This window comes from Rutidosis leptorrhynchoides, chromosome 4, assembly GCF_046630445.1.
Source record: "Rutidosis leptorrhynchoides isolate AG116_Rl617_1_P2 chromosome 4, CSIRO_AGI_Rlap_v1, whole genome shotgun sequence".
Classification (NCBI taxonomy): domain Eukaryota; kingdom Viridiplantae; phylum Streptophyta; class Magnoliopsida; order Asterales; family Asteraceae; genus Rutidosis; species Rutidosis leptorrhynchoides.
In genome coordinates, this window is record NC_092336.1 from 628,282,624 (window position 1) to 628,310,205 (window position 27,582).

The 27,582-nt window shown below is 34.1% G+C and overlaps 3 protein-coding genes across 3 annotated transcripts; 1 reads left to right on the forward strand and 2 right to left on the reverse strand.

The window, feature by feature from the left end:
• Positions 1–7,279: 7,279 nt before the first annotated feature.
• LOC139843109 (cortical cell-delineating protein-like) lies at positions 7,280–7,828 on the forward strand. The gene has a single exon (XM_071833184.1). It carries the CDS (start codon positions 7,280–7,282, stop codon positions 7,826–7,828), a length of 549 nt encoding a protein of 182 aa, XP_071689285.1.
• Positions 7,829–12,948: 5,120 nt separating this feature from the next.
• Positions 12,949–20,528, reverse strand: LOC139904197 (uncharacterized). Its single transcript, XM_071886128.1, has 6 exons — positions 20,149–20,528; positions 16,830–16,916; positions 16,008–16,151; positions 15,815–15,901; positions 15,668–15,739; positions 12,949–15,024 (listed from the first exon to the last, which is right to left on the reverse strand). Exons 1-6 carry the CDS (start codon positions 20,326–20,328, stop codon positions 13,276–13,278), a joined length of 2,319 nt encoding a protein of 772 aa, XP_071742229.1. The 5' UTR covers positions 20,329–20,528; the 3' UTR covers positions 12,949–13,275.
• Positions 20,529–21,343: 815 nt separating this feature from the next.
• On the reverse strand, positions 21,344–26,282 carry LOC139843110 (uncharacterized). The gene is made up of 9 exons (XM_071833185.1): positions 26,234–26,282; positions 26,104–26,165; positions 25,862–26,011; positions 25,577–25,753; positions 25,241–25,453; positions 23,090–24,402; positions 22,906–22,968; positions 22,693–22,762; positions 21,344–22,175 (listed from the first exon to the last, which is right to left on the reverse strand). The coding sequence occupies exons 1-9, from the start codon at positions 26,280–26,282 to the stop codon at positions 21,519–21,521; spliced, it is 2,754 nt and encodes a 917-aa protein (XP_071689286.1). The 3' UTR covers positions 21,344–21,518.
• Positions 26,283–27,582: the final 1,300 nt, after the last annotated feature.

Consider the following 27,582-nt stretch of genomic DNA (forward strand, 5'->3'; position numbering starts at 1 on the left):
AAGATCGAGCTACAACCAAGTTAAGTGTTTACTTACAAGACTTCTTGCGGTTTTGATAGTCTTAGATTGTAAAATCTATTTGATTGGGGTATAGTGAATATTTATAACTACCAGTGACTTGAGAAAATAGACCGTGTTGTATTGATAAACTCTACTAAGATCTTGTTCCGAAATACTCGAAATGAAAGTGTGATTTAGAATGATGTATTACGTCTGGCCAACGGAAATACATTGTAAGTAAATCATATAGTAGTTTCGAGAGTCGGAAGAGATGTATCAAGTGTTAGATCGAGTGTTATTTGACGATGAATGTGATTTTTGATGAACTGTTGACCGAGTATAGACTTTTCTGACATAGTAATGTTAGTTGAACAATATTTGGACCTAGGCTATTGATGATCGAATAAGCCTTAGTTTTGAGTTCTGATGAAGTTCGAAGCAAAAATTAAGTCGCTGCAGAGATAGTTTTAGTGGAGTCAAACGCGTGTATTGATATCATTTGACGGGCTTAATTGTTAGATGGATGTTTATTGCTTGTGGTAGTGGATATTGTTGACTTGAAATCCATGTTCGAATGATTAATGTTGGGTTAATATTGCATTTGTAAGTGTTTCTTTTAAGGATGATATGAATAAAGTCTTACTTTAAGTAATGAATTTTGGGTATGTATCAACCTAGATAAGTGATTTATGACGAAACCCTTAAATATCGAATTTGAATTAGGTATTTAATTGTGTGTTCTGGTAGCACTTTAACCAAGTGACGATCTTTCTGATGTAACTGTAGTAGTGTTGGGCATGTGTATTGATGTTACTTAAGGAAAATTAATACTTAGATATCTACTTTCAGAATGTGTGGACGATTATTCTTTACTCAAGATTTGTGATGTAATGATTGAATTGATTTGAAATTGGGTTGGTAATCATTTCTACTATGATTGAGTTGATCAGAATAACGATTTAGTCGTTGAATAATTGGGGAACATTGAACCAGATAAGCGAATTTCAACGAAATTCTTGAATATCGGGATTGAAACAAGTATTAAATTACGGAATTTGGGTAAATTAGTGTAATCCGAGTTGATTTGGCTATGTTGTAGTGATGAAATTAGCTAAGTTTGTGTATTCTAAGGTAAATGATAGCCATTATTCAGTGTTTTAGAGTGAGTTGATCTAGGAAATTCGATGAAAGTGACTCGAGAATAACCTCAAATCATGATTGACAGATATAATGTAGTGGGTCATTAGTAGTGACTCGAGAGTTAGTGTGTAAAACCTAGACATGAGATGGAATTTTCGTGGTATTTCGTAAGATTATTGATAGATCAAGTTTGGAATTCAGACGAAATTATACTTGTTCAGTTATTAGATAGCGGCAGGTTGTCAGCATTGAATTTCTTTAGCTAGTGGTAAAGACTGTTTTCTAGACCAGAATGTGAAGAACGATTCGGATATCGTGTAGTGTAAGTAAGTAAGTTTGCAGATCGGCATATAGCGGGTCTTGACCCTTGGGTAGTAGACTAGCAGATGGTGTATTTGACTTAGACCGATAAGATAACTTTTGACCAACGAGAATGACGGAGCTTTGTAAGACGTATGACGGTAGGACATGATTTGACTTAGTTCACGTTGTGGCCCGTTGTGGCGGTTTGTAATACCCATGACCTTTGTTGATTTGGTGATGTAGAATTGTAGGCTTACCTAAGTTGCGTCTTCATGTGACACGTTGACAACAGACTGATGACTTAGAATAAACTGAATATAAGATTTGATGGGTTAACTTTATGGGTAATCTCGAAATTTGATGGATCAGTCTGATTCAATGAAATTGACAGTGTATAACCGTTGCTATCTTCAGAAAGTGGGGTGTAGTGACAGTTTGACGTGAAACTCTTTGTGGAAGTCAATTAAGTTGATGATGGGTCTATATAATACTTTTGGGTTGTCTTGTATTTGAATGAATGTTGATTGCATCTAGTGTTGAATTATTTAATCATTATCCTCTTAGCATAGCGCTAGGATAAAAGATGACATGCACGACCCTTGTTAAACAGTTGATTGTTGGTACTTGGTTACCCCTTCAAGCGATAATTGTGATGCTATAGACAATTACGGGATAAATTATCTGAATGTTGTATTGCATGATTGGAGTTGGTCGTAACAGAAAGGGTTAGCATTGACTTAGTGACGACGAGTTTTTAAATTAATGATTTTCGCTTATAGGTTGGCAGATGAGAAAACTAATGAACCTTGGTAATGCTTGTTATCTTAGGATGTGTTTTGGTGTAGCTACCGGTGTGACCAATTGTGTTGGTATTTGTTACCTGTGATCCGTGTTGGCTATGACTTAGTAGATTCCGAGGACGGAATCATTTTAAGGGGGGTAGATTTGTAACACCCTCGAAGCGGGCCTAGCTGTTAGATTACTATTTTTCCCTCAGGTTGTGTGGTGTTATTATATGCTTTTATTCTAATTTTATATTTTGTATTATTTAATATTGTGGATAGGACCAGTTTGTGACAAGGGTCACAGAACAGGTTTGTTTATTTAATTTGAACTTCGTTTGGGTCACCAAAAGAGATACGAAAGAATTCAGATAACTGATAAATACCCGTGTGTTGTGATGTATGGGTTTTTAACCCTTAAGTGTGTAGGTGGGGAGAATTATCTTCATTTTTCTAGATTCTTCCCCAAATATTACTCCCGTACGTTCATCTCCATCTCACCAAACCCTAATCATCAAAACTTGTTCTTGGGCTCAAATTGATCTTAGAATCGTGTTCTTTGTTGTCTACTGATTCTAACAAGGTAAGAATCACAAGCCTTCATGCTTTAATCTTTGAGAAAATGGAGTTTTGTGTTAGTTTTTACAAAGTGTGTAATTTGAGTCAAAATGGTTAGATTTGATGTTGTTTGAGTCCAAATCTTGTGGGTTTATGTTTCTACATACTTAGTGTCTTTGATTTGGTCAGTTTTGAGGTCGTAATCGAGCTCTAGAGCAAGAATTGATTGAATTTGGGTGAAACCCGTCACTTTGTTCTTCAGCTTCTGCAGATAAACACAGTCGGCCGAGTGTCTCGAGACACTCGACCGACCGGCCCGACCATCGACCGAGTGTGTGAGACCCACGGCCGAGTGTGTCTGTTAGAGACCATCGACCGAGTGACCAGACACTCGACCGAGTGAGTGTAGACAGTCGGCCGACTGTCTCTGACAGTCGACCGAGTGTCTTTGGCAGTGGAAAATTTTACTAAGTGTTGTTTTTTAGCCGTTATGCTGCCCGTTTGTATGTTGATGATCATAATATTATAACTAACTTGTGAGTATTGTTTTCAGGTGATACAGACGAGGAGAAGACTCGGTGACATTAGACTACCGAGTGATGTCGGTATCGGTGAGTGGAACTAACTGAAGAATATAGTATATAGAAGCATGTTATATTATGATTGTCATGCTTGTTAGATATACTTATTGTTGTGCTTAGTTAGTACTTGTCATGACTGCATGTTAGTTGATGCTTGTCTGCTGGAGCCCAGTGCGTCCCTATTGTGTGGTAGCCTCGGTAGGAGAGATCAACCTGCGGGTTGGGTTCCTCATGTGGTAGCCTAGACAATCGTGTTGTATATATATGTGAATGACGCGTCCGTCGCGTGTGGATTATGTATATACATACGGTGGTGGAGGAACTTCTGGTAAGCCCCAGTCCGATATCCTGGTGGTTAATGGTTTGGGTGATGTTTATGTGTTAGACTATGTGACATGATTAGTATGACGGTTCATGTATACTATCGCCTGTAGTTAGTTGCACTCACTTAGCTTCGTGCTAATCCCCCACATCTTCCCTGCAGGTTATGGATTTGTTGTATGCTAGTTATCAGGGCGAAGATGGGATGTTGGAAGATATGTTTGACAAAGTCGGAAACTCTGATGTCGCGTCTTTTCTATTAAAGTTGTATTTACGTTTTAATATAACACCCGGTCGTTTATTTATTAACGTGTTATCATTAAGTGGATTATATATGTATATATACATTTTTAACTTATGTATTAGTTAAATTGGTCTTCCGCTGTATTTAAAAAAAAAAAAATCTGGGGTGTTATATCAAAGTCGCTAGTTTGGTGCAAAATCTAGAAGTTTTAGTAATTGTCTCACATCAGTTGTGGGAGAAAATCTAAGACTATAGCCCCCACTATAAATAAAGGCCTTAGACTTTGTAGAAAAACACACCAAATATTGTATAAGCATTCATATACTATATGAGTTTTCCACTTAGCCGCAACATGGTCTCTCCGTTCCCGTTATCTTTCAGGCAAATGTTCAAGTCCAGTAGTACGATGCTTCGAACCGGTGTACCTTGAGAATAGAAGAAGAATCTATTTAAAGGAATTGTATCAAACACAAGTCCAGTTCAACCTAATATCGGTTATATATATATCATTTTTAACTTTTACGTATTAATTATATATTAGCAATCTGATTATTACATTTGTAATAATATGTTTATTTATTTCAGTTTCTAATACATATTTACTTACCGTGCTTAGCTTATTATAAATGTTTGTTTTTTCAAAAATAAAAATAAAAATAAAAATAAAAAAATAAAAAAAAATGAATATTGACTTCCGTAAACTTCCACAAGATGACTTTATGCTTGACGATCAAATTTTCTTACAAATGTTTCAACTTCATTACTAGACCCACACCCGAGAAACAATACTCGTTCTCTTAGTGTAGCAAATTAAAACCTTCTTTGTTTACCCATTTATATACTTGAATAGTTGAATCTGATGTAGGTTTGTAAGCTAGTAACATGAACATACACAATTAAGTATTGATTAATGAAAATATATGAATAAATAAACCTTAACATATATTGGATGACTAAATATCTTATAAGGTGAATATTGAGTTCGATGCTGAATATATGTTTGTGACATATATTTCAGTCCATAGATGTGCCTAAAACCACCAAATTCATATGCGTGGAAACACTTTATTCACTTTTATTGCAATTTAACGTCTCTTATATGTGAAAATAATTTGACGTATAGTGTTTCGAAAATACATTATTGGTGTGTTTCGATAATTTCATGAATACTTGACTATTAATTTTATGAGTCATGTTCAACATACGAATATTTTAGTATATATATAAAATAAATTCAATAATACTAAAAAATGTCATAAATTATCTATATATTCAAATAGAAAATACAAGAAGACAAAAAAAAAGACACTATTCATTTCAAACTTTTTTACAATTTTGTCACCTTACACTCCCGATGTTTACATTATGTTAAATTTCACTCCTTTTAACTACCTTTTTAACTTTGATCACCCCTCTAATTTTAAGGGATATATGTTAAACAAACTATAAATTTATTATATAGAAAACAATAGAAAACACAAGAAGACAAAAAAAACAACACTATTCATTTCAAACTTTTTTGCAATTTTGTCACCTTACACCCCCGATTTTTACATTATGTTAAATTTTACCCCTTTTGACTATCTTTTTAACTTTGATCACCCCTCTAATTTTAAGGAATATATGTTAAATAAACTATAAATTTATTATATAAAAAACACAAGAAGACAAAAAAAAGGCACTATTCATTTCAAACTTTTTTGCAATTTTGTCACCTTACACCCCCGGTTTTTACATTATGTTAAATTTCACCCCTTTTGACTACCTTTTTAACTTTGACCACCCCTCTAATTTTAAGGGATATATGTTAAACAAACTATAAATTTATTAGAATGAATATGTAGATTAGTTGGTAAGGATGTTTGTTGAAATTTGAAGGGACGAAGGTTCAAAACTTGAAGTTGGCCTTTTTTTATTTTTTTCAGACTAGCGATCTTGGGCCCAATTTGTCTCGGGCCGACCCGAATACTTGTTACCAATATAACTAATAGACAAAATTTGTCTTATTTGTTATGAATAGTACTATTCAATTTTTCATTTTTTACAAACCAACCCATAACTTTCATTAAAATACAAATCGAACCCCCATACTTTATACCTATATTATAAATTATTATTTATCCCATCACTAACACCAAAAACACCCACCACGCTTTACCGGCTTCTACACTGCGCTCAAACAGTAGGACCCACATAGGCCACTATTGTGCTACATTTTTTTTTTTGTCTCCAACGACAAAAGAAGCAACTTTCTTAAAAGGAACAACCTTCAATGCTACTAAAAGATGTCGAAAAATATTTTTTTTACAAAATAGATCAACTAACTTTAACGCTAAAAGAAGCAACTTTCACAAAAGGAACAACCCTTTAATGTTAGATGTCGAAAAAAAAAATTTACAAAATAGATCCACAAAAGGAAAGACTTTTTTTTTTAACTCGCATTCAAAACGGAGCCCCCGGCGCGAAGCGAGGGCTCCACAACTAGTTCTAACATAAAAAAAAAATAAAAAAAATAAAAAAAAAATAACGATTGTAGAAAAATTTATATCATTGAGCCTATTTTATTGGGCCGGAAGGTTTCTAAACTTTTAATAAATGAAGATATACTCGTTGTCTTTCTAAAAACAATACAAAATGATAAATTAATTTACTATCCAATTTTAAAATACAAAATCGTTACTTAATTGATATTTTTTTTGGTCCCATAGAAATTGTTCACATTACTATTTATATATGCTCCAAAATAAATGTGTGTTATTCAAAATAACAGTAAATAGTCACTAAAGTTCCAATTTCACTTTTTTATATATCGAAGTCAGCAAAAGATTTACTTATAATTTATTCTCCCACTTGTTAAGAAACTAACTAACTCGGATAGCATATTAGATTAGATAAGAGATAAAATAAATATTTTGACAACATATCTTAAACTTAATATTTTTTGTTGGGGACACTTTTTGCGGGACGGATGGAGTATTTTGCTTTCATTTGACGATAACTTTATAAACAAAAAACGTCTTCAAAAACAAAACGAATTCAACAAAAAGTACAAAATATGACCCATGTGAGACTTATACCAAGAAAGCGATACCAACAAATTATTTATACCGAGCATCATCAAACCTAAAACCGAAACTAAACGATACGGCGAGCTACAAATTCTAATAATACAACTAAACAGAAAACGTGAAACCGATAAAGAGCTCAAATGTCCATAGTGAAAACGACGGCTAGAGTATATGTTTGGAGGAGAGATGTAGTATACAACATATTTGCACTCTATATATAACACACTATAAGACTATACCTCACATAACTTACACCATACACATTGAGTAACAGCCCCCAAAATGGAGTCCTCTACGCAACTCACTGCTCTTCTCCTCATCTCAATGTTCTTCATTTCCACTGCCACACCAATTGCTCTTGATTGTGCTCCTTGTGGTGGCGGCAGCAAACCTCCTCACCACTCCGGCAAACCACCATCCACCCACCCACCTCATCCCAGACCACCAATAGCCAAACCTCCTGTGGTCAAACCACCACCAATCAATCTCCCACCAGTTTTCAACCCACCATCAGGTGGACAGCCAGGAACACCATGCCCACCATCACCAATATATATGCCAACCCCAGAGCCAACATGCCCCATTAATGCACTAAAGCTTGGAGCTTGTGTGGATCTTTTAGGTGGGTTGGTTCATATTGGGTTGGGTGACCCAGTGGTGAACCAATGTTGTCCAGTTATTGCTGGATTGGTTGAGCTTGAGGCTGCAGTTTGTTTGTGTACAACACTAAAGCTCAAGTTATTGAATATCAACATATATCTACCACTTGCTCTTCAATTGCTTGTTACTTGTGGCAAGACTCCACCTCCTGGTTACACTTGTTCTATTTAAGATCCCATTTTAGGTAACTTTCTTTAATTACTCATGCAAACCCTAAACCTAATCCTAATCCTAATATCCGTGGGCCTAGTAGTTTTATCTGACAATTAACTTACTGTAAATCTTCTAATTGTAATAAATTGCAGTAAAATAATATAATGATGCAGGGAATTGAAATTGAGTGTCGTGAATTCGTGGACGCCATCAAGATGAAGAACGTCCTCAGTGTCTTTGTTTGGAGGAAATTAATTTTCTATTGTTTTTGATTTTTTTGCTTGAAAGATGATTAATTAATTAATTACGGAGTACGGATAATTAATATATGTTGCATGCATGGTTTGTAGTGTTGATGTAAGGAACTATAACTCCCAGTTATAAACTTATAATCAAGGAACTGAATTGAACGTCTTTTACGCTTTTTAATGATTTTTGTCATATAATTATTAATATTGTTGGTCCGAGGAAATGATCGAATGAGTGAATTTCGACATCGCGTTCAATCTCATTATACTCCTTGTTAAACCCCAAACTGTACAGATTAACATATGAAAAACCATTGCATTAAGGTATATCATCACCTCTACCAAATTATAGTATTGTTATTTTGTTAACTTCGAATTACTAACTGTATACAACTTACTAAATTATTGTTTTATTAAAGAATTTCTTTTAACGGCAACTTTGTTCATTAATGAGATCCGGATCAGCCCGCGCGATGGGGCGGAGTTTTTCGGCATGCGTGTTCATATTTAACGTATCATTACGTATTTAGAAAAATTAAAACGGCCCGTTTGTTAAGCCCCGTTTTAGATGTCGTTGTGTTTAGCGTTTTTTAAAAAGTGTCTGTTTCAAACGCAACTAGTTTCGTTTTGTTCGTAAAATTATTTCTAGTTTAATGGTGATGAAAGGAAAATTTTAACTTACGTCGAAAAAGGAGATATGACCCGTTAAAATTTTGGGTGAAGTTTCTTTATATTTTTAACATAAATTAACGATTGTATGTTTTTGACCCATGTGAGATTTGCAAATTGTACCATGTTTGAGGGGTGAATATGAAAAATGTCTGGTCGTTGTCGTTTTTGTCCTTATGAGACGACCAAAGATTAGCCCACAATTGTTTGAGGGGTGAATATGAAAAATGTCTGGTTGTTGTCGTTTTTGTCCTCATGAGACGACCAAAGTTTAGCCCACAGTTAGCATATGTATAAATATAAATATAAATAAATATAAATATAAATATAAATAAATAAACTAGTGAAATGACCCGTGGAACCACTGGTTTGTTTAAACGAAACAGTTTAAAGATATGTTTTGGGTATTAAGTGAACGTAAATGCTAAAGTTATTTAGTTTAATGACCCGTGGAACTACAGAGTCCGACTAAGAAACTCGTCAGCTGAACATTTCATCAAACACCTAAAATGATATTAAATAATCCACATCCAATCTTAAGAGATAATATTGCTTGTCATTTTATTTTAAAAGTGTAAATTAAAATATAAATTTAGAATTTGTTTCCTTCAGTCTAGCTTTTATACCTTCTCGTACTCAATTCAAAATAATTAAATAAAATAATTTAAAATTATTTAATTTTAATAATTAAAATAATTATTAATAAGATTTAATAATAATAATTAATTAATAAGATTTAACTTTAATTCAAAATTATTTTAATTAATGACATCACCCACCATGCTTAGATTTTTTTCTTTTTATTTTTGATTTTTTCTTAACAAATGAATTAGCCTAATAATGACATCATCATTTTAGGATTTTAATAGAAACTATAGATATCGTGCGTAACAATTACTATTGACCTTTTAATGACAGTTATTAAGCTATATAACTATTTTTTACATAGTATATGTTTGGGAGAAATTTTATTTTTAATACGGATTTTTCTAAACTGACATAAGGTTATGTTTAAGGATTTAAGACATGCACAGTGGCGACTCTATTTAGTGACCCGTGGGGTCACAAGACACCGCTTGTTTAAAAAATTATTAGTAGAAAATACTCTGTAAATTGTATAGGACACCACTAAATTTAACTGGAGGAACCCATATCTTTTTCGAATTTATAGTTTTTTTCTTTAAAATGTATAGGACACCACTATATTTAACTACTAAGACCCAATATGTTTTTCGAACTTGTAGTTTTTTAAAAGTAAATAACCACTAAAATAGTAATCAAATATAAATAGTACTGAAAAAAATTTCAGGACCCCACTGAATTTGCATCCTGGAATCGCCACCGGACATGCATAAGTTTATTTTGTACATTTTTAAAAACCACCTCAAGTAACTACTCCACTACTTCTGATGTACTATCATTAAAGCTTGAACATTTCTCTTAAATATAGCTCTAAGGGCTAACATTAGAAAAATCCAATACTTGTACGGTATCTTTGTTTGGATTCACATAATAATACATACGTGTCACCTTCAATGCTTCATGTAACATGTCAAGTTGACCATACGTCCTTCTCCAAGCAAGATTCGATTATTATACATACTCCCTTCGTCCCATAAAAACGGTCCTAGTTGACTTTTTGTTGGATTTAAAATATAGTAATGAATTCTAATTTGCCCTTCATTTAATGTATTTATAAATTATAAATGGTAACTAATAAATTAATTGATATATTTAAAGTTAAATTTTCAAAATTAAAAAGAACATCAGTGGTACTTTAATGATATTTAATTGTTATTTAGAGAAAGAGACATTAATTTTGAGACAAAACAAAATAGAAAAGTGAACAATTTTTTTGAAATTGGGGGAGTATATCATACACTCTCTTTCACGAGATTATTGTTCATTATTCTTTTTATAAATTTCAATCTCAATTTTATTGTTCATTTCCAAAAAAACGAAGGCAGGTCAGGGTTTGAAGATAGAGGAGCTTACTTAAAAAATATCGGGAGTATAAAATTACAATAGAAACTATATTCACGGATTATAGAAAGTAATATTATTTGGAAATTAAATTATCGCAATAACTGTTAAGAAAGTGTCACCCTTGTTGCAATTGAACCATTGAAATCAGAGAGTTAGTATAAGAGGAATTAATGTGTCAAGCATCAGATACACTTTGATCCTTCCATTGAACTTATATTTTAACCTATAATTATCAAGCATAATATTTGTGAAGAATGGTATAATTTATTTGAACCATAATAGTGTAAACTAGTAGTGGAGCCCTCGCTTCGCGCCGGGGGCTCCGTTTTGAATGCGAGTTAAAAAAAATGTCTAAATCTATTTTGTAAAAAAAAAAAAAAAAAATTTCGACATCTAACATTGAAGGGTTGTTCCTTTTGTGAAAGTTGCTTCTTTTAGCGTTAATGTTAGTTGATCTATTTTGTAAAAAAAATGTTTTTCGACATCTTTTGGTAGCATTGAAGGGTTTTTCCTTTTAAGAAAGTTGTTTCTTTTATCGTTGGAAACAAAAAAAAAATTAGCACAATAGTGGCCTATGTGGCTCCTACTTTGAGCGCAGTGTACAAGTCGGTAAAGCGTGATGGGTGTTATTATTCAGTATTTTTGGTGTTAGTGATGGGATAAATAATAATTTAGAATATAGGTATAAAGTGGGGGATTCGATTTGTATTTTAATAGAAGTTAGGGGATTTGGTTTGTGAAAAGTGAAAAACGAAATAGTACTATTCATAACAAATAAGACAAATTTTGTTTATTAGTTATATTGGTAATGGTAATTACATAAGAATACAACTACACATATACCGAAAATATGTAGAAAAGGCTACAACTGTACAAGTAGACACGGTAAAACTGAAAAAGGGAATTAGTGTTATAATTGTTTTTGTGGTGAGAATCAGAAGAGAGGGCATAGCAATATGTATGCACATGACATTTGTTTGGCATCACTCCATTCGACTCGATCATGTGGGTGCATGCTACATGTTTCACATACACTAAATAATAAATCAAAGATTCCCAGTCCCTAATCTTATGATATATCACACACAAAATTGGTAGATCATGACATCTATATCTATATCTGTATAACATCTTATAATAGCTTCGTAGGCAAAACTCATTATTTCACAAAGGTTACAGGTTCAAACTTTCCTAGTAGGATATCTAGAAATGACCAGGAGAAATAGCATATATAGGAATGACCAAGAAAAAGACTCGAAAAGGGTCACCGATTGACAAATGTAATGATCGATTTTTGTTTAAGCAATCGCATACTCGTGCAAGCCAAGATATGTGCCATTTATTTATTAAGTTGAAATCAATAACTTTCAATATATAGTAAATAGTCTGATAGATCAACAGAGGCATACACATATATATATATATATATATATATATATATATATATATATATATATATATATATATATATATATATATATATATATATATATATATATATATAGTTGGGTGGTTTCGGGGGTGTCTACCGTAAAGGTGCATGAGTGGTTTTTGGTTTGCTAAGGGTGGTTGGCTCTTTGCTTGCGCAACAACTTCCACCCGGCATGCCCTCGAGTTGCTGTCCACAAGGTCTTTTGGCTCTATTTATTGAGGCAACGACAAGCGTCGTTTTAGTGGCGTCTTGACTGCCGCTCAGAGCCTAAATTGATTCTTAGGCATGCTTTAAACCCCACGAAAATCTGATTCTACCATTTTCATAGCGTCCCCCCTATATTTTATTATTTTTATTATTATTATTATTATTATTATTATTATTATTATTATTATTATTATTATTTTTTATTTATCTTTGTATGTTTTAATTTATTTTTTAATTTCTATTTTCTAGTTTAAAAAAAAAAAAAAAGTCTTTTTTTAGCCGGAGGTCCTCACGGAAGCAATCTCTCTACCCTGGAGTAGAGAGGGGGATGAATTTCCTTTACCGTGGGTGGAGAATTCTCTCGACTCGTGGTAACAGAAACGACTTCTCTTCTGGTTTAGGGTAGAGGAAGGATTGTCTACACCTTACCTCCCCCATACCTCGCAGGCGCGGGATTGGGCTTTGTTGTTGTTGTATATATATATATATATATATAAACCAACCTTCAAAATAGTGATCATGAGCATTACTTCTTTTGCTACCAAAATTCCAGTGACGTTACAAACATCCAGTAGCTAGAGGGCAAGAAGAAAAACTATTTGAATTTTAAGTCCCATTAAAACAATTAACTAAACATCTCTCAAATCAGTACATCAACATATTCAAAAAAAATTCCCCACTACATCTCACATCTATTGGAGAACTCCGTTAAAGAGTCAAGACCGATCGACTGATCTCTGAAATCTAATAACCAACAGAATTAGAAGAAGAAAAAAAGGCGCAAAAAACGAGTCACCAAAGAAAAACAACTTTTTACCCTGAACTTTGAGCTATATATATGTTACAAATCAAATCCTCGGTTTCAGAGGATTGTTTCACCTACCTACACACTCTCAAAGCCTTGATTTCTTATCCACCAACAATCACTTGTCTGCAAATGTGCCAGTAAGATATCGTACACGACTGCATAGTTTCAACTTCATCACTGCATCTCGAGTGTTCCCACACACCAAATCTACGTAAGTTGCAGTAAGAACGACTTCCGGGCAGTTGGGTAATACCGGCAATGCTCGTGTGATGGCCTCTTGCGCCCTCTCGATATTACCTTCAGCAGCTGCCAGTGCAGCAATGTTTGCATACAGGACCCCACGACCCTCTTCGGGCTTAAGAAATGAAGATCCAGAAACACCTTGTGGTACCGATTGGTCCAAACTTGGCTCCTCGAGATCCACGGTTTTCCTCATTTGCAAGATGTCAATATCTTCTTGATTGTAAGGTAACACGGTGCTATTTTTTTCTGATAAATAACATGACAAATGTTCAGAAGCTTCCTTAGGCTGGTTCAAGAGACAATAAGCTTCAGCTGCATAAACATGTCCCAGAAAAACGTATACTCTGGAACATTCTGGATGTCTCAAAAGACGCTTAGCAGTATCCAATGCCTTCACTGCATTCCCCAATTCCAAGTGAACGAACGCCAGGTCAGCAAGCACTGCTTGCAATATCATCTTGTTTTCTTTTCCACAAAGGCCCTCGTATTCATTGATCGAGCTCTGTAACAACACATTGTTACCAACCTTCGACTCTTTGACTTCTCCATTTGAGTCAAAACCCTGACCCACTTTTACATCTAACCCGTGGGGACTTATCTCATCAGAGCTATCCAGAAAGTGTAGCGCATTCAAAAGACAGCTTTTAGCAAATGTCAGTGAAAGGTTGGGCTCGAGCTGCAACACATTTCTTGAATTACAGTACTCTATAGCAAGTTGTCTCCATTTTCCCCGACCGATAACATTAACATCTATATCAGCTTTCTTTTCTGAAAACATGATGCAGCACTCAGCGATTCGAAGCCATAAGAGAGGCCGGTTAAAGAAGACCGAACCTGCCTGTTGAAAACATCGAACTGCAAGTACCGGTTTCCCACTGGCCAGATAAACTAGACCACAGTTGTATACAAAGAGCACAGATTTGTCCTGCGAGTAACTCAACAGTTTCATAGGTTTTTCCTTCCTTTGTGAAGTGGCGTTACTTAGTGCCTTTGAGAAAAAGACAGCTGAAGTTTGGTATTTTCCAAGTTGATAGTAGATGCATCCGAGATTGTTGTAATATAAAGCTGAAGTTCCGGGTACAGTTTGAGTGACTGATGATGCCATCAGAAGCTTTATAGCCTTTGGATGGTTATTTCTAGCATACTCAAGTTGTGATTTCAAAAACAAAGCGAGCACATAATCTTTTCCAAGGGCTATGTTCATGGCCATTTTGACTTCACGCTTGGCTGCTTTGAGATTTCTAGCAAGGATCAGAACCCAAACTTTGTATAAATGCACTTTCAGCCTTAAATCGGGTGTTGTAATGAGAGAGTCGTCAGTTTGGGTTCTTGTTACATCATTTAAGGGTCTTGTAAGGTTTTGGCCCCCACTGACATCGAGAGTTGACATTAGAGATTCAATGAGTGTTTCCTCTGAATGAGTTCGAGCTAAAGGACTTTCGGGACCGTTTGTGTTGGCAGATGAATCAGAATGAATTGATTCTGATATAATTACATTGCTGGGTGCTGACGTGGATTTTGTCACTGGGTTTATTAGCTGTTGCAGAGTGATGTTTCCGGACTCACCTTGACTGCCACCTAAGCTATTGCCGCCCACTCTCTCCAAATAATTGATCACGTCCTGAAATATTAATATTGTTGAAAAATTGCTGAATTATTACGCAGAAAAATATGATCAAATATGGAACTGTTTATACAGTTACAATATAAAGAAAAACTACAAGACATGTGCACATAGTGACGGCTGATAAAAAAGAGTAAATGAATATCAACAATGTTGAGACAAGCAGAAAAATAAAGGAACACCCCCATAATTAACTGAACTGACCAGATGGCCCTTGAAACTCTTACAATAAAGATATACGTTTTTTTCCTTTTTCTTGAAATCCAAAGATATTAACAATAGTTCCCTATGACCTTATATGAACCATCACCAAGGTGGCCTAGTGGTAAGGCGGCCTGGGGTCCTGACAAGGGGTCGCAAGTTTGACCCTTACTAGGTAAAACATCTAGGATATGGGCAAGGAAAGGGTCAAAACGGTCTTAGGGCGCGTACATTTGAGTAAAAAAGACTCGCACTCCTTGGGTAACCTAAACAAAAAACTGCCTCCCTTTTCCCCCATGACCTTCATGCTACAATTAAGACTACTTTCTTAATACATGCACATCGTTCTTACAATATTGTATAATTTATGCTCAACATTACAAATAAAGATATGATTTGGCATAGATCTGTAGTCACTATCAAAAACAAGAAAACTTACTGCAGCTCTTGAAGCATGATGGCATACTAAGGAAACGTCTAGTAACAAGAGACAAACATGGCGAGCCACCCTCTGCTAAACAAAAACAAGCTAATGAGCATATGCTCAAATCAAATCATGAAAAATCTCGTAAATATTTGGTCTTACCTCGTCTAATGGTTCAATATTTTGATATAATCTCTCCAGAATAGAGAAACACTTCTCATATTTGTGTAGATGGTAGAGGCTAACTGCCTAAATATAATACAGCGGTAGAAGATCAGCTAATATAGTCGAAGAAAACAACATAAAATAAATGATGCAAGAGAACTTGGGAAGCAACAAATAAATATTGGCGTACTATGTTGAAGGTTGTCACTGAAGCATCAAAATCGTCAGCTAAATTGGCCACAACATTATTGCCCTTATTTCCCAAAGCTTTAATCCTATTATTCAATGCCTCTGCATTTTGCCCAGCTGAATGAGCAAGCTTCTCGCTTCGATTCTTAACCCAATGAAATAGTAGTTTAGCACGTGAAACCAAGAACATTATTACACATAAAAAAATATTCAGTAGAACATTTAGGAATAAACAATAGTAATAAGACATAAGTTCATAACAAAACAACCAACAACTCAACATTCGAATATTTGTCTATTGTCACTATATTAGTTTCACTAATAAAATACTGATAATTCATTTTCAATAACAGCAATATTCTACTTCTGGGTTCAAATGGAGAAAAAATTCAGTTCTATATTTACGTTTCTTGATTAAAAAAATCGCCAACTGGCCCACATGAGTTAATGACAAAAGACCGTGATTCTTAGATTGTTCGAACTCTTAAAAGTACTTCAATACCCCGTAAAATGTGAAAAAGAAAGATGAATGTTGTGCTCCATGAAACAAATAGACCTCTAAAGTTTTTAAAACATGATCAATAACATATAAAGAACCTTGCCAACATATAAAGCTTTAAAAACTGGATAAGCAAGCACGACCTAATTATAGCTTCCCGTGTGGCCTTGTTTACTATCATTTCCATCTATTACAGAAAATTCTATAGCTATTTTCAGCATAATGCTATGCAAATAGCTATATACCATGAAGAAGTATATCGAAGACTAGAAAAAGGAAGTACACTCTACTGCACAAAACTCCAAAACGGCAACATAAACATACCTTGAGATTATCAAGCGTTTCCAAAAATCTCTTTGGATTTGAAAATCCATCTTGAAAGTTTTCCACAATAGCAATGTTATGAAGAATCTAAAATACGAAGTATAATAACGAAAGAAAAAGGTCAATAAGATGTAAGCATATTAAAAGCAAGAATATAATACAAAAGAACAAATATACACCACCAAACATCTTTATTGAAAAAAATAGTACAGTGATTATGTCTAGATGACAAGCTGGCAAGGATCAATTATTTATGAACTTAACCCAGAACCAGTAGATGTCAACTCTAAACTTCAAACCGGAAAAATAAAGCCCAAGGTGCATCTAATCTTCAATGTACATAGCATTAGCAGCAATTACTACTTAACAATAATAAGCTCGCTAAATAAATAGAGCCAGGACACTCAAGGATTCCTATTAGTTAAGATGCAATACGTTTTATTCACAAGTTGATAGAAGCTACCAACAAAGTCATTTCAGAGCATTAAAATATCTAAGAGCAGGAGAAGGATTGGAACAACGGTATTCACTAGCCACCATCCTATGAAGAACGCTACCAATGGATAAACACTTTCTACATAAACGCTTTCTACTTCGTTGTTAGCAAGCCTAACCCTAGATGCTAAAGGTATGGGGTGAATAAAAAATGTGCTTCCTCCTTACTAGCTGGAAGTGACATTAAGAAATGAAACCTTACATATATAGAGTACAACAAAAGAATGGACAACGAATATCCCGTAATGTTGTATATGGCAAGCGAAGACATTTACTCACAGTAAGATTGAAAATGCTTAAATACACAAGTAAGCTGGACTTTAAACTTCCAAAACTTAATAACAAAATGAGCAGCCACACGATCAGACCATGTTTGTATGGACTACAAATAACGAGAAGAGAGCAGAGTAAGCTAGACTTTAAACTTCCGAAACTTAATAACAAAATGAGTAGTCACACGATCAGACCATTTTTGTATGGACTACAAATAACAAAGAGAATAGAGCAGAACTCTACCCTTACAAGATAACGATATATTATTATTATATATCCAAATGCGCATGGTTTGTAGACTACCATTACACTCGCTCATTTCATATCCTCACGTTAACTTTATGAATTTTAGCTTCATATGCTTATGTAAGTTTTAAGCTATGACACAAACGTGGTCCAACTTCGGTCACTTGTTAGTTTTAATATATTTTAGATTATTAGTTTAGCCTTCTTTTTAAGCTTTGGACTGAAAAAACAATAGCAATTTATCAAAGTAAGACAAGAAACTAGCCACCTCAGTACTGAATATCAAATTAGAGTATCCAAAAGTGCAAATACTTCTATACTAAGCCTACTTGACATGCCTATTTAGTTACGCTAGAGGGTACTCAACCAGGCTACAAGATACTAGCAACTTCACTCTAGCTAGTCAAGACGTTCCTCCGGGTAAATTTCAAGTCTAATGCCCAACCTATGACTTACAATTTAGTCAATTCCATAACTAGTGTCAACTTTCTACATTTATATATCAATACTAGCTACCACTAGAATAATGTGTGTGTGTGTGGGTGTGAGTGTGTGTGTATGTATGTATGTTGGTCTGTGTTTCTAGGTTTGTTTCTAGGTTTGTATGTTTTGTTGTGTTTAGGGTTGCTTGTTTGCGGTCATATATGTTTTTGTTTTTAGTTGTAGCATCTCTCGTTCTCGTTTTGTCCTGAGCTTCGCCCTACTGTCTAAGGTACGTCTTCTTTTTCCCTATATATATATATATATATATATATATATTTACTCCTACCATTCGTTTTTTTTTCTTTCCATAAACGGTTCTGTTAAGCGAGGCTTAGCAAGCGTCGATTTATTGGCGACTTGACTGCCGCTTAGAGCCTAAATTGAACTCCAGGCATGTTGTAAAACGCATGAAAATTTGATTCTACCATTTTCATGGCGTCTCTGTTTTTTTTTATTTATTTTTTATTTTCTTATTTATTATTACTTTTTTATATATTTATCTATTTATTTCATGTTTTTTTTTATTGCTTTTTCTCATTCTTTATGGCCGGAGGTCCCCTTGAAAGCAATCTCTTTACCCGTCGAATAGAGAGAGGGAGGACTTTCTCCGCTCTTGTGAGTGTTTAACTCGGGGTGGAGAAATGATTTCTCTTTATTCTAGGATAGAGGAAGGATTGTCTACATCCAACCTCCCCTACCCCACTCATATGGGATTGGGTATTGTTGTTGTTGTGTATTAAGTTCGTAACGACAAGAAAATTATTCTTTAATGGATCGTTTATCACCATATACTTCAACTTATTACTACTACTTTATATTCAAAATTTAAAATAAAGTTTTAAAGTGATGTGAATTATAAAGAAGTTTCGCGTAAGAGAAATTCAGCAATCATATGGTAGAGAGCCAAACAAACAAGAAGCCTTCAACAAAATGTCTCAACAACCAATCTCAAGTTAATATAGATCTAACAAGATGGATCGTGGAATCGTATTAGAGAATAATATGTTGCTCATAAACAGTAACTTCAAAATACGAGGCACATTTGTCATCATGGTCATTAGGAGAATTTAAAGTAAACATGGTGTTAAGAAAGAATGAATGTTCAAAAAACTATTGGTCTTACAATGATGGAGCTAACATTGTTAACATGGTACGAAAAAGTTCAGTTGATTTATAAATCGGAATATAGTGATGAACTGAACAGAAAGAGCTTCTAAATCTATAGTTTACCAGTTGGATTCTATAACCACAACAAAGATTTCAAGCATCGGCCTGATTAAGCTGAAAGGTATTGAACTGACCCCGCATGCACCAAATTCCCTAATCACAATAATCTACAGTATAACATTGTCTATCAGTCAATCAATCTAGTTGTGACACAGTTTTCAAATACAAGTGTTCATCAAAACCTCCAACATCCTAAATGAACTATATGATCCAATTCGACAATGAACTTACGACACTCTCAACTAGAGCCAGCTTCCCAAGAAACAAGTATCACTGGTGGACCTAAATTTCCACCCAACAATGAACAGAATGGTAAATTCATTACATCTAGAGTCATGTTCCCCAAGATACAAGTATCAACACTAATGAACTTTAATTGAAAAGCAGTTGCAAAGGAGTTCTACTCTGAGCAAATTGCAATAAAAAAAAACATATACATACAGACACTAAATATACATTTTTTGAAGAAGCAACATCAGTATAACCCTATAATATGCATTTCCCTGTTCTCAATAATTAATATAAAAATAAAAAACTATTTTTCTCACAATCATAACAATTTTTCAATGCAATCATAACACATAAGTGAAATCACCTTCGGATCATCAGAGTTCTTCTCCAGGATCTGATTCAAAACCCTAAGACAATCAGCATACTTCCCTGACTGAAAAAACTCATGCGCTTCTTTCGCTAACGTTTGCGTAACAGATATCAAATCCGCATCAACCGCAGATAATGATACATCCATCCTACTACTGTTGTTGTTCTCCATCATTTCCCCCAATTAAAACGAATTCGATACAATTAAATTCAAAAACCCTAACTTTCGTATTCTAATTATCCACAAACACTGACATATGCCTCACGAACAAAAATGATCGACTGAAACCCTAAGAAATTAAAAAACTAATTATTCGAGTATGTATATATTATTGTATTATTATAGAGTGAGAGAATCTAGAGAGGGTTCGTAATTTGTTACTGCTGCTGCTGCTGCTGCTATCGAGTGAAGATGTGTCTGAGATGAGCGATTTAAGTTAAGTTGTGATAGGGTGACGGTGGTTGTATCTGGTGGATCTGACAGACCGTTGATGTGGGTGATGGTGTCACGATCTAACGGTGGATATATACTTACTATGTGCTTTTCTTTTATAAAATAAATAAAAATACCGAGTATTTTTTTGGGTCGACATCGAATCGAATTAAGCTATGATTTTAATCAAACAACTTATTTACTTTAATCAAATTAATTATGACCATGATCATGATGATTATGATTATGATAGTACATAGTTTATGATTTGAATAAAATGCATGTTTCCTAGTTGAATATAGATTTTTATTTTGTAATTTTAAATTTTAGATGTATGTATTATATGAATTGAATAAAATGCATATTTCCTCGTTGAATATAGATTTTTATTTTGTAATTTTAAATTTTAGATGTATGTATATGTATTATATACTCCGTATATCATTGAAGCGAGGTATTTGTAGGATTCATTAAATTTTAAAGAATTAAATAATTATTATTTGTTAATTACTAAATTAACCTTCTATGTGACTCGTTAAAAAAACTATAAAAGAAACAATTATTAATTAATTTTAAAAAATGAAAACCTAAATGAAATTTTACACTTATTCAAACTTTTTCCATTAACAGTGTTGTTTATAAGTTCAAAACAGATTAAGTTCCGAACTATTCAGTTCATTAGGTAGAAATCAAACAGGACAAATATCAAAATTGTTGCTTTGAATCATTAGTGCTCATATACGTGAATTAATTCGTAGTTATGGGTGTGTTATGTGTAGATCTCCCTTCCTATAAATTAATACGTGAAATAATTAGTTGTTATACTAACAACCGAAACCAAGTTCGACTGGCATACACACATGGAGCTGATTTTAACAGATTCTGACAACTTAATACGAAGATGTAATCACTTCAATTAATAATGGCTAACATCAAGATTTACACACTTTACCATCTCTTTTCAGCATCTCTAAGATAGATTCTGCATTCCTTAAATCTTGGCTCTCGTCTTGTGACTCATCTTCAATCCCTTGAGACCAGTCAACACTTGTGTAAGTGCGAACCCCAGGCCCACGTCCTTCACAATCCTTTGACTTGCCTTGTTGCGCACGTCTCACTTCCTTTTGATGCTCAGTTAATTCCAACTTTTTCCTCTTCGACACATTATCCACTAGTTCAACTCTTTTCACACAACGATTTAACGTTGTGGTGACCTTATGTTTCTTCGGAGGACTAATAGTAGCATCTATTCTCGAGTACCTTTTCTTGCAAAGGTTTATTTTGCCGTTTCTTGAAAGTTTGTCTAAAACCGGAAGTAAGTTTTGGGGATAGTCTAACTTGATTTGTTCACCGTATGTAGAGTTCCAAAAGGCAATGGTTGGGTTGGAGATTGATGAATTTGGGTGATCGAGAGTTGTTGTGAGTAGGTTTGCTTGGAGTTTAAGAAACGTAGAGTTGAAGTTTATTGGCGGCCAACAGTTTTGCAAAGATTTGAGGGTTGCGTTCCATAATTGATGGAGTTGATAAGTTGTGCTTTCGTGTTGCAATTCATGATCCGCTAGCCATTTAAGCAATGGAATTGATAGAATCTGGATGAGCAAAAAAAAAAAAAAGAAGAAGAAGAAGTTGATGCAGGATTTAGGATCTTGATCAGTGTATGCACTTCATAACAAAAAAAAAATAGAAAATGAGATGCTATACAATACAGATTACTTAATATTCTATATTAATTGTACGACGTTTCAAGTTCTGTATAAAGAGTCTTAGGATAAGCAAATGGATGACGTAGCAAGTTCAGTTGTTCACCCATTTACATATGAACGGTTCGATCAGGGTTATGCTTCTTCAATAACAGGTCAAACGGGTCAAACTCGTCTAAGTGTTATATCTATGCATAAAAATACCAGACCATTTCATTGATTTAGGTTCTGTAATCAGGTTTGATAGATGCACACTTGATATCTGTAAAAAATAAATTTTTTTGGTCAAAAAAAGTCAAGTCAACCCGACCCGACCCATCCATTGTGCACTCTCATTTCATGGACCATATATGTCCCCCCATACACGAATACATAACAGATGCTTAAGATGGTGAAAGATACAAACCTCAACAAAGGGAATAATATCTTCGTCAAAGTGAATAGATTCAACGATGCGTACCAATGTCGAAAACACTCTGAAATTATTTTAAAAAATCAGATATAAACCACAATACAAATGACCTATCCAGAATCTTATAACACTATAAAGATCTAATCTTTCATCAAACAAAAAGACCTTATATAAACATCAACAAATAAAAAAGATTAATTAACCTACCTTGCGATTGTATCAAGAATCTGTGGATTTGCTTTTGCTTCCTCATATGATATGCATAAGAATCTACACAACTCCGCCAGAAAAATAATCAATAACATTACTTATTCGTGAGACACACATACATGTTGACTTTGACTTTTTGCAAGCAAAAAAAAAAAAGTATCTAAAAACATAATCTACTGACCTGGCAGCACAATGCAGACTGGTTTTGGTGCAGAACGATTTCTTACCATCACCAATATCGTTATCCTTCCGATAGACATCTGATGAATCAAGAACTTGTTCAAGAATACAAGTTACAACATCTCCACAGAAAAGCATAAATTCATAACCCCTAGTTTTTGTTGTAGGATCCACCTTAGAATAGTCTTCAAGAAACTGATCAACAACTTGAAATAGACTTTCATAGCATCGGGAACACACGTAAAGTGACTTCCATTTTTCAACAATTTGTACAACATCAACCTTGTTTTCTAAACCGGATGAGAAAACAACAAACGGGTAAGCCAGGAAACGAGACACTACAAGATCCAACATATCATCAGGCTTTGTTTTATCTATGTGATCTTTCAGGCAATTTGCTACTACAACCCAGATATTTAAGCAATTGGGTACCAAGAATTTATGCAATAAACGTGTTAATGTATGAAGAGTTTCGTACGAATCATACGAACCCAACAACAAAGTCAAATAACTCGATAATTTCTCCGCATCAAAACTTGAACTAACCATTTCATGAAAGTAAAGTACTATCAAATACACCACCGGTGAAACCATGTTTCCGTCTTCATTCATCTCGGTCAAATTAGAGTCAAGTTTCAACTTGTAAAGCGGAGATCCCAAAATCGACGGTTGCAGTTCTTCGGTAGCAATCTTTACAAAGTCAAAAAAAGTTTGACCAATACCACCTTCGGATATCTTCTTTAAACTTGTTATAATCGTATTGACACATGTCATAATCTCACTAAAGGGAACACTTGATCTTGTTACATTAAATTGGACTCCTTTCAAGGACGAACGAAATATTTTCAAAGCGTCATCATACGCCCCGTGACTAATCAATACGTGAACCATTTTTGTGAAAAAGTCAAATTGACTTATATTCCAACGCATAAAACTTATAGGGTAATGCTTTACATCTGTTTGACTTGTCAATGCGTAGCTATTAATAAGATCCACACAAAAGTTCCATGACCAAGTGTTATTAGTGTCGGGTCGAGATCGAAACACGACTTCCAACATAGGCTCTATTACGGTTTTTATGACTGAAGGGTGGTTCACAACGGGACCCAGTTTGTGGAGAAGATAATTCCAAGTATTCATGCAGGATGAATGAACCGACAAATCGCATTTGCTTGACATGACTCCAGTTAATGGTGTCATTATAAGTTTAATGCTCTTGGTTAAACCGTTGGCTTCAAAGATACTATCGATCTCTTCGTTTAGTTGCTGAGTTGGCAGAATGATCAGAGCATCGATTAAAGCTTCCCAGGCAATCTGCAAAAGATAGTACGTGATGTTAGGGAACAAATGAGATTATGGGTAGCAAAACATCGAGTTGGTAACAGATAAAAAAAATTGTTTGTGTTAGAAAAAGGGTATATTTTTAGTGCAGGCATGTACAACACGGGTCAAGTTAGCATAATCATCTCAATATCTCATGTATGTTAAACATAATGTTATATAAGTTTTTATCAGCATTTTAATACAATTTAGATGGCTTTCAACCCTTTTACATAAGACATCATCTTTGTTATACTCGACTTAAAAAAGTCTCTCAATTACTCGGCCAAACATGGTAACTCGGGGAGTACTAGAAAAATAAGTCAAAATAGGTCAAAATTCGGTCAAAGTCAAACTTGGACAATGTCCGAGTACTCCCCGACAAATTATCAAACTGAGTACTCCCCAAGTAGCAATTTTTGCAACCTTGCCTATTATCCATGTATAACAACTCAAATTGACCCAAACTTAAATTTATTAAGATGATATTGTAACCTTCACTTCTGTGGGAATAAACTGTTATGTTGTTATAATTGGTTATTTGGTTGTCATTTGACAAAGATGTTTATTCCAACCCATTTACCTGAAGACTGTCATTTTTGGGTTTTTTTTCTTATAAACTTAGCTCTATGTGAAACAGGTCAAATGGGCCAAACTAGAAAGTGCTTAAGAGTGAAGACCATCTAAATAGCTTTATTCTGGATAAATATTACTCTTATGGTCTTCAAAATCAAATACAATCAATTGGTGTACTATATTTCAAAAGAAAAACATAAGAGTAATATTTCAGTGAAGCCCATTTATTGTCATCTGACCCGTATAAGAAAATTACCAGTGAAGCAATCTTGACTTGGGGGTCACTGTCAGTAAATGTCTGTTCAGGAACTTTCAGAAGCTGATTGGTTAAGTGTTTATTTTTCATTGCGTATGGTCCTATTAGGCGAGTAAACCATCCCCATGCATGCATTACTTGAATCTTCATGCCTTGTTTTAACAACTCCTCCAGTGCAGGAAGTAACTTTTTCTTAACATCCACAATAACTGCCTGCCCAATTAATACAAATAATCATAAGCATAATTTGTTTATACAATAATACATCACAATATAACAACTCTATAATTCGTAACATGCATACTCAACCCATATTTTGGTAGTATTTTTATATACCTTTGAAAGAGCTGTTGGAGGGGGACATATGGTAGACTTGATTTTAGACAAACATCTTTCTGACATATCTTTTTCCCTTTTATCTGTACTAACAAGTCTTCTATAAATAGGTGGAGCCCATAAGTTTGACATTTCTCTCATCTTTTCATTTGCTTGTGTAACCAACCTAATCACGGCCTGCACAAGTATCCTTTAGAGCCGATAACAATGTAAACAAACCACATAAATCATCATTATAGCATAAAGAAAAAACAAAATTAAAAAACTTTGACCAAATAGTCATACCTGCATGGCCTCAAAAGTTGTAGATAGAGATCCAGTAGGATTGTCAAGAGCATGAACTATTGCCCTCACTAAAGAGTCAATATGAGCATTTAGGGTCGATTCGTGAAATTGTTGAACTGATAAGCACCATACTCCTAGATTACAAACAGACTACAATCAAAGGTTAAAAGTCAGCACCACTGAGCATGGGGTTAAAACTTGCAATTATGTGTAAATGATTTCATCATAGATGTAAATTTAACCTTAATTCGAGTGCACAAAATGACCTTCTGTAAAGAATTTAGAACCATATCAACATCATCTCCTGTCAAGTACCAAGACTAAATTAATCAAAATTTTCCATCATCTTGATAGCTAACAAAATGATGTTACTAACAACCATCACCAAATGCACATCCACAAAGTATCTCTTGTAACACATTTAATTAAATTAATTGTCTCATTTAGATAATTAACATTACCTAATCACTTTCAAAACACGCACCCAAATACACCATCCGATGAGTGTCAAGATATCATGGATTGCTTATGCAAGATTTTTTGTTAATGGAACACACTGTATGTATGATATTTTAACACAAATAATAAACGTTTGTTGATTTATAATAAATTAATTGTTCAATAAAACACAATTAACTACTTGATGAAGATAATTCACTAATCAGTGTACCTGAGATACCAGTAACAATGGATGGATGATAAATCATAAACCCCATACACTTCAAAGCCTGTGCAGCTCTGTATTTAAAACAATTTTAGAGACACACACACATAATTAAAAATTTATTAGCAAGTACCAAACTGCAATAACATATGTTCATCGAATATTATTAAAAGAAACTTACATTTCCTCATCGTCATCTGAAATATCATTAGCCATCGATGAAAGAAGAAGGTGAGATGATTCAGAAAGCGATCGAAGCAGCGAAGAATCACTAGTGGAATGTTCATGGAGTTGTAATAACGTCGAATAAAGATTCGATTTTTCTGATTTTGATTTAAAAGTAGGACAAGATGTTAGAACGGTTTTCAATTCATAGAATTGGTTCTTGAAATCTTCCATCATTTCTTGTTGAATTTAGAATATATTGATTGATGAGTTGTTTTTTTGTTGAGATAAACCCTAGTTTGGAGGGGGTTCTGTAAACTTCAATTTTTGCGCCAGAATGTCATACCCTGTATTACTCCTTACCAGTACTTTTTAATTTTGAGATTTTTTTTTTTTTTTTTTTTTTTTTTTTTTTTTTTTGAAAATCAAGCAAGTATATTCAATCTATAAAAACGAGATGTACAATAGAGTAAGTGCCGACAATATAATGGCCACTTACAACACAAAAGTCAAAACACGACAAAACTTAGTTTGCGAAGTGAGCAAACTAAGCTACACGAGGTAATTACAAAAACAAATTACAAATTACATGGTAAGATACACATTCGGATTATGAAGTCAAATCAACCAATCGAAATTCTTTCCTTTCGATCTTCTCGTAATCCACTCAAAGGACTTGATTTGTATTTCATTAAGAATCATCGGAGCGGTCCAAAGTTTATCACGAAATACCATAATGTTCCGATTTTTCCAAATGAAATACGCACAAATCCATTCGATGGCTTGTATTATTTTTTTACCGAAACCCGAGCATGCATTTGAGATATTACCACGTAGAAGTTCTCCCAAACTATAGTTTGAAAAGGATCCCAAATGCCACCAGTTAAAAACA

Excerpts from the sequence above, each read along its gene's own strand:
- LOC139843109 (XM_071833184.1), top strand. The coding sequence starts at position 7,280 with ATGGAGTCCTCTACGCAACTCACTGCTCTTCTCCTCATCTCAATGTTC.
- LOC139904197 (XM_071886128.1), bottom strand. The coding sequence starts at position 20,328 with ATGATGGAGAACAACAACAGTAGTAGGATGGATGTATCATTATCTGCG. Across the intron at positions 16,917-20,148 it reads AGAACTCTGATGATCCGAAG|ATTCTTCATAACATTGCTAT; the intron begins GTGATTTCACTT and ends TTCGTATTTTAG. Across the intron at positions 15,902-16,007 it reads CAGTGACAACCTTCAACATA|GCAGTTAGCCTCTACCATCT; the intron begins GTACGCCAATAT and ends TATTATATTTAG.
- LOC139843110 (XM_071833185.1), bottom strand. The coding sequence starts at position 26,282 with ATGTGTTACAAGAGATACTTTGTGGATGTGCATTTGGTGATGGTTGTT. Across the intron at positions 26,166-26,233 it reads GCATTTGGTGATGGTTGTTA|GAGATGATGTTGATATGGTT; the intron begins GTAACATCATTT and ends GGTACTTGACAG. Across the intron at positions 22,969-23,089 it reads AGTCTGCATTGTGCTGCCAG|ATTCTTATGCATATCATATG; the intron begins GTCAGTAGATTA and ends GGAGTTGTGTAG.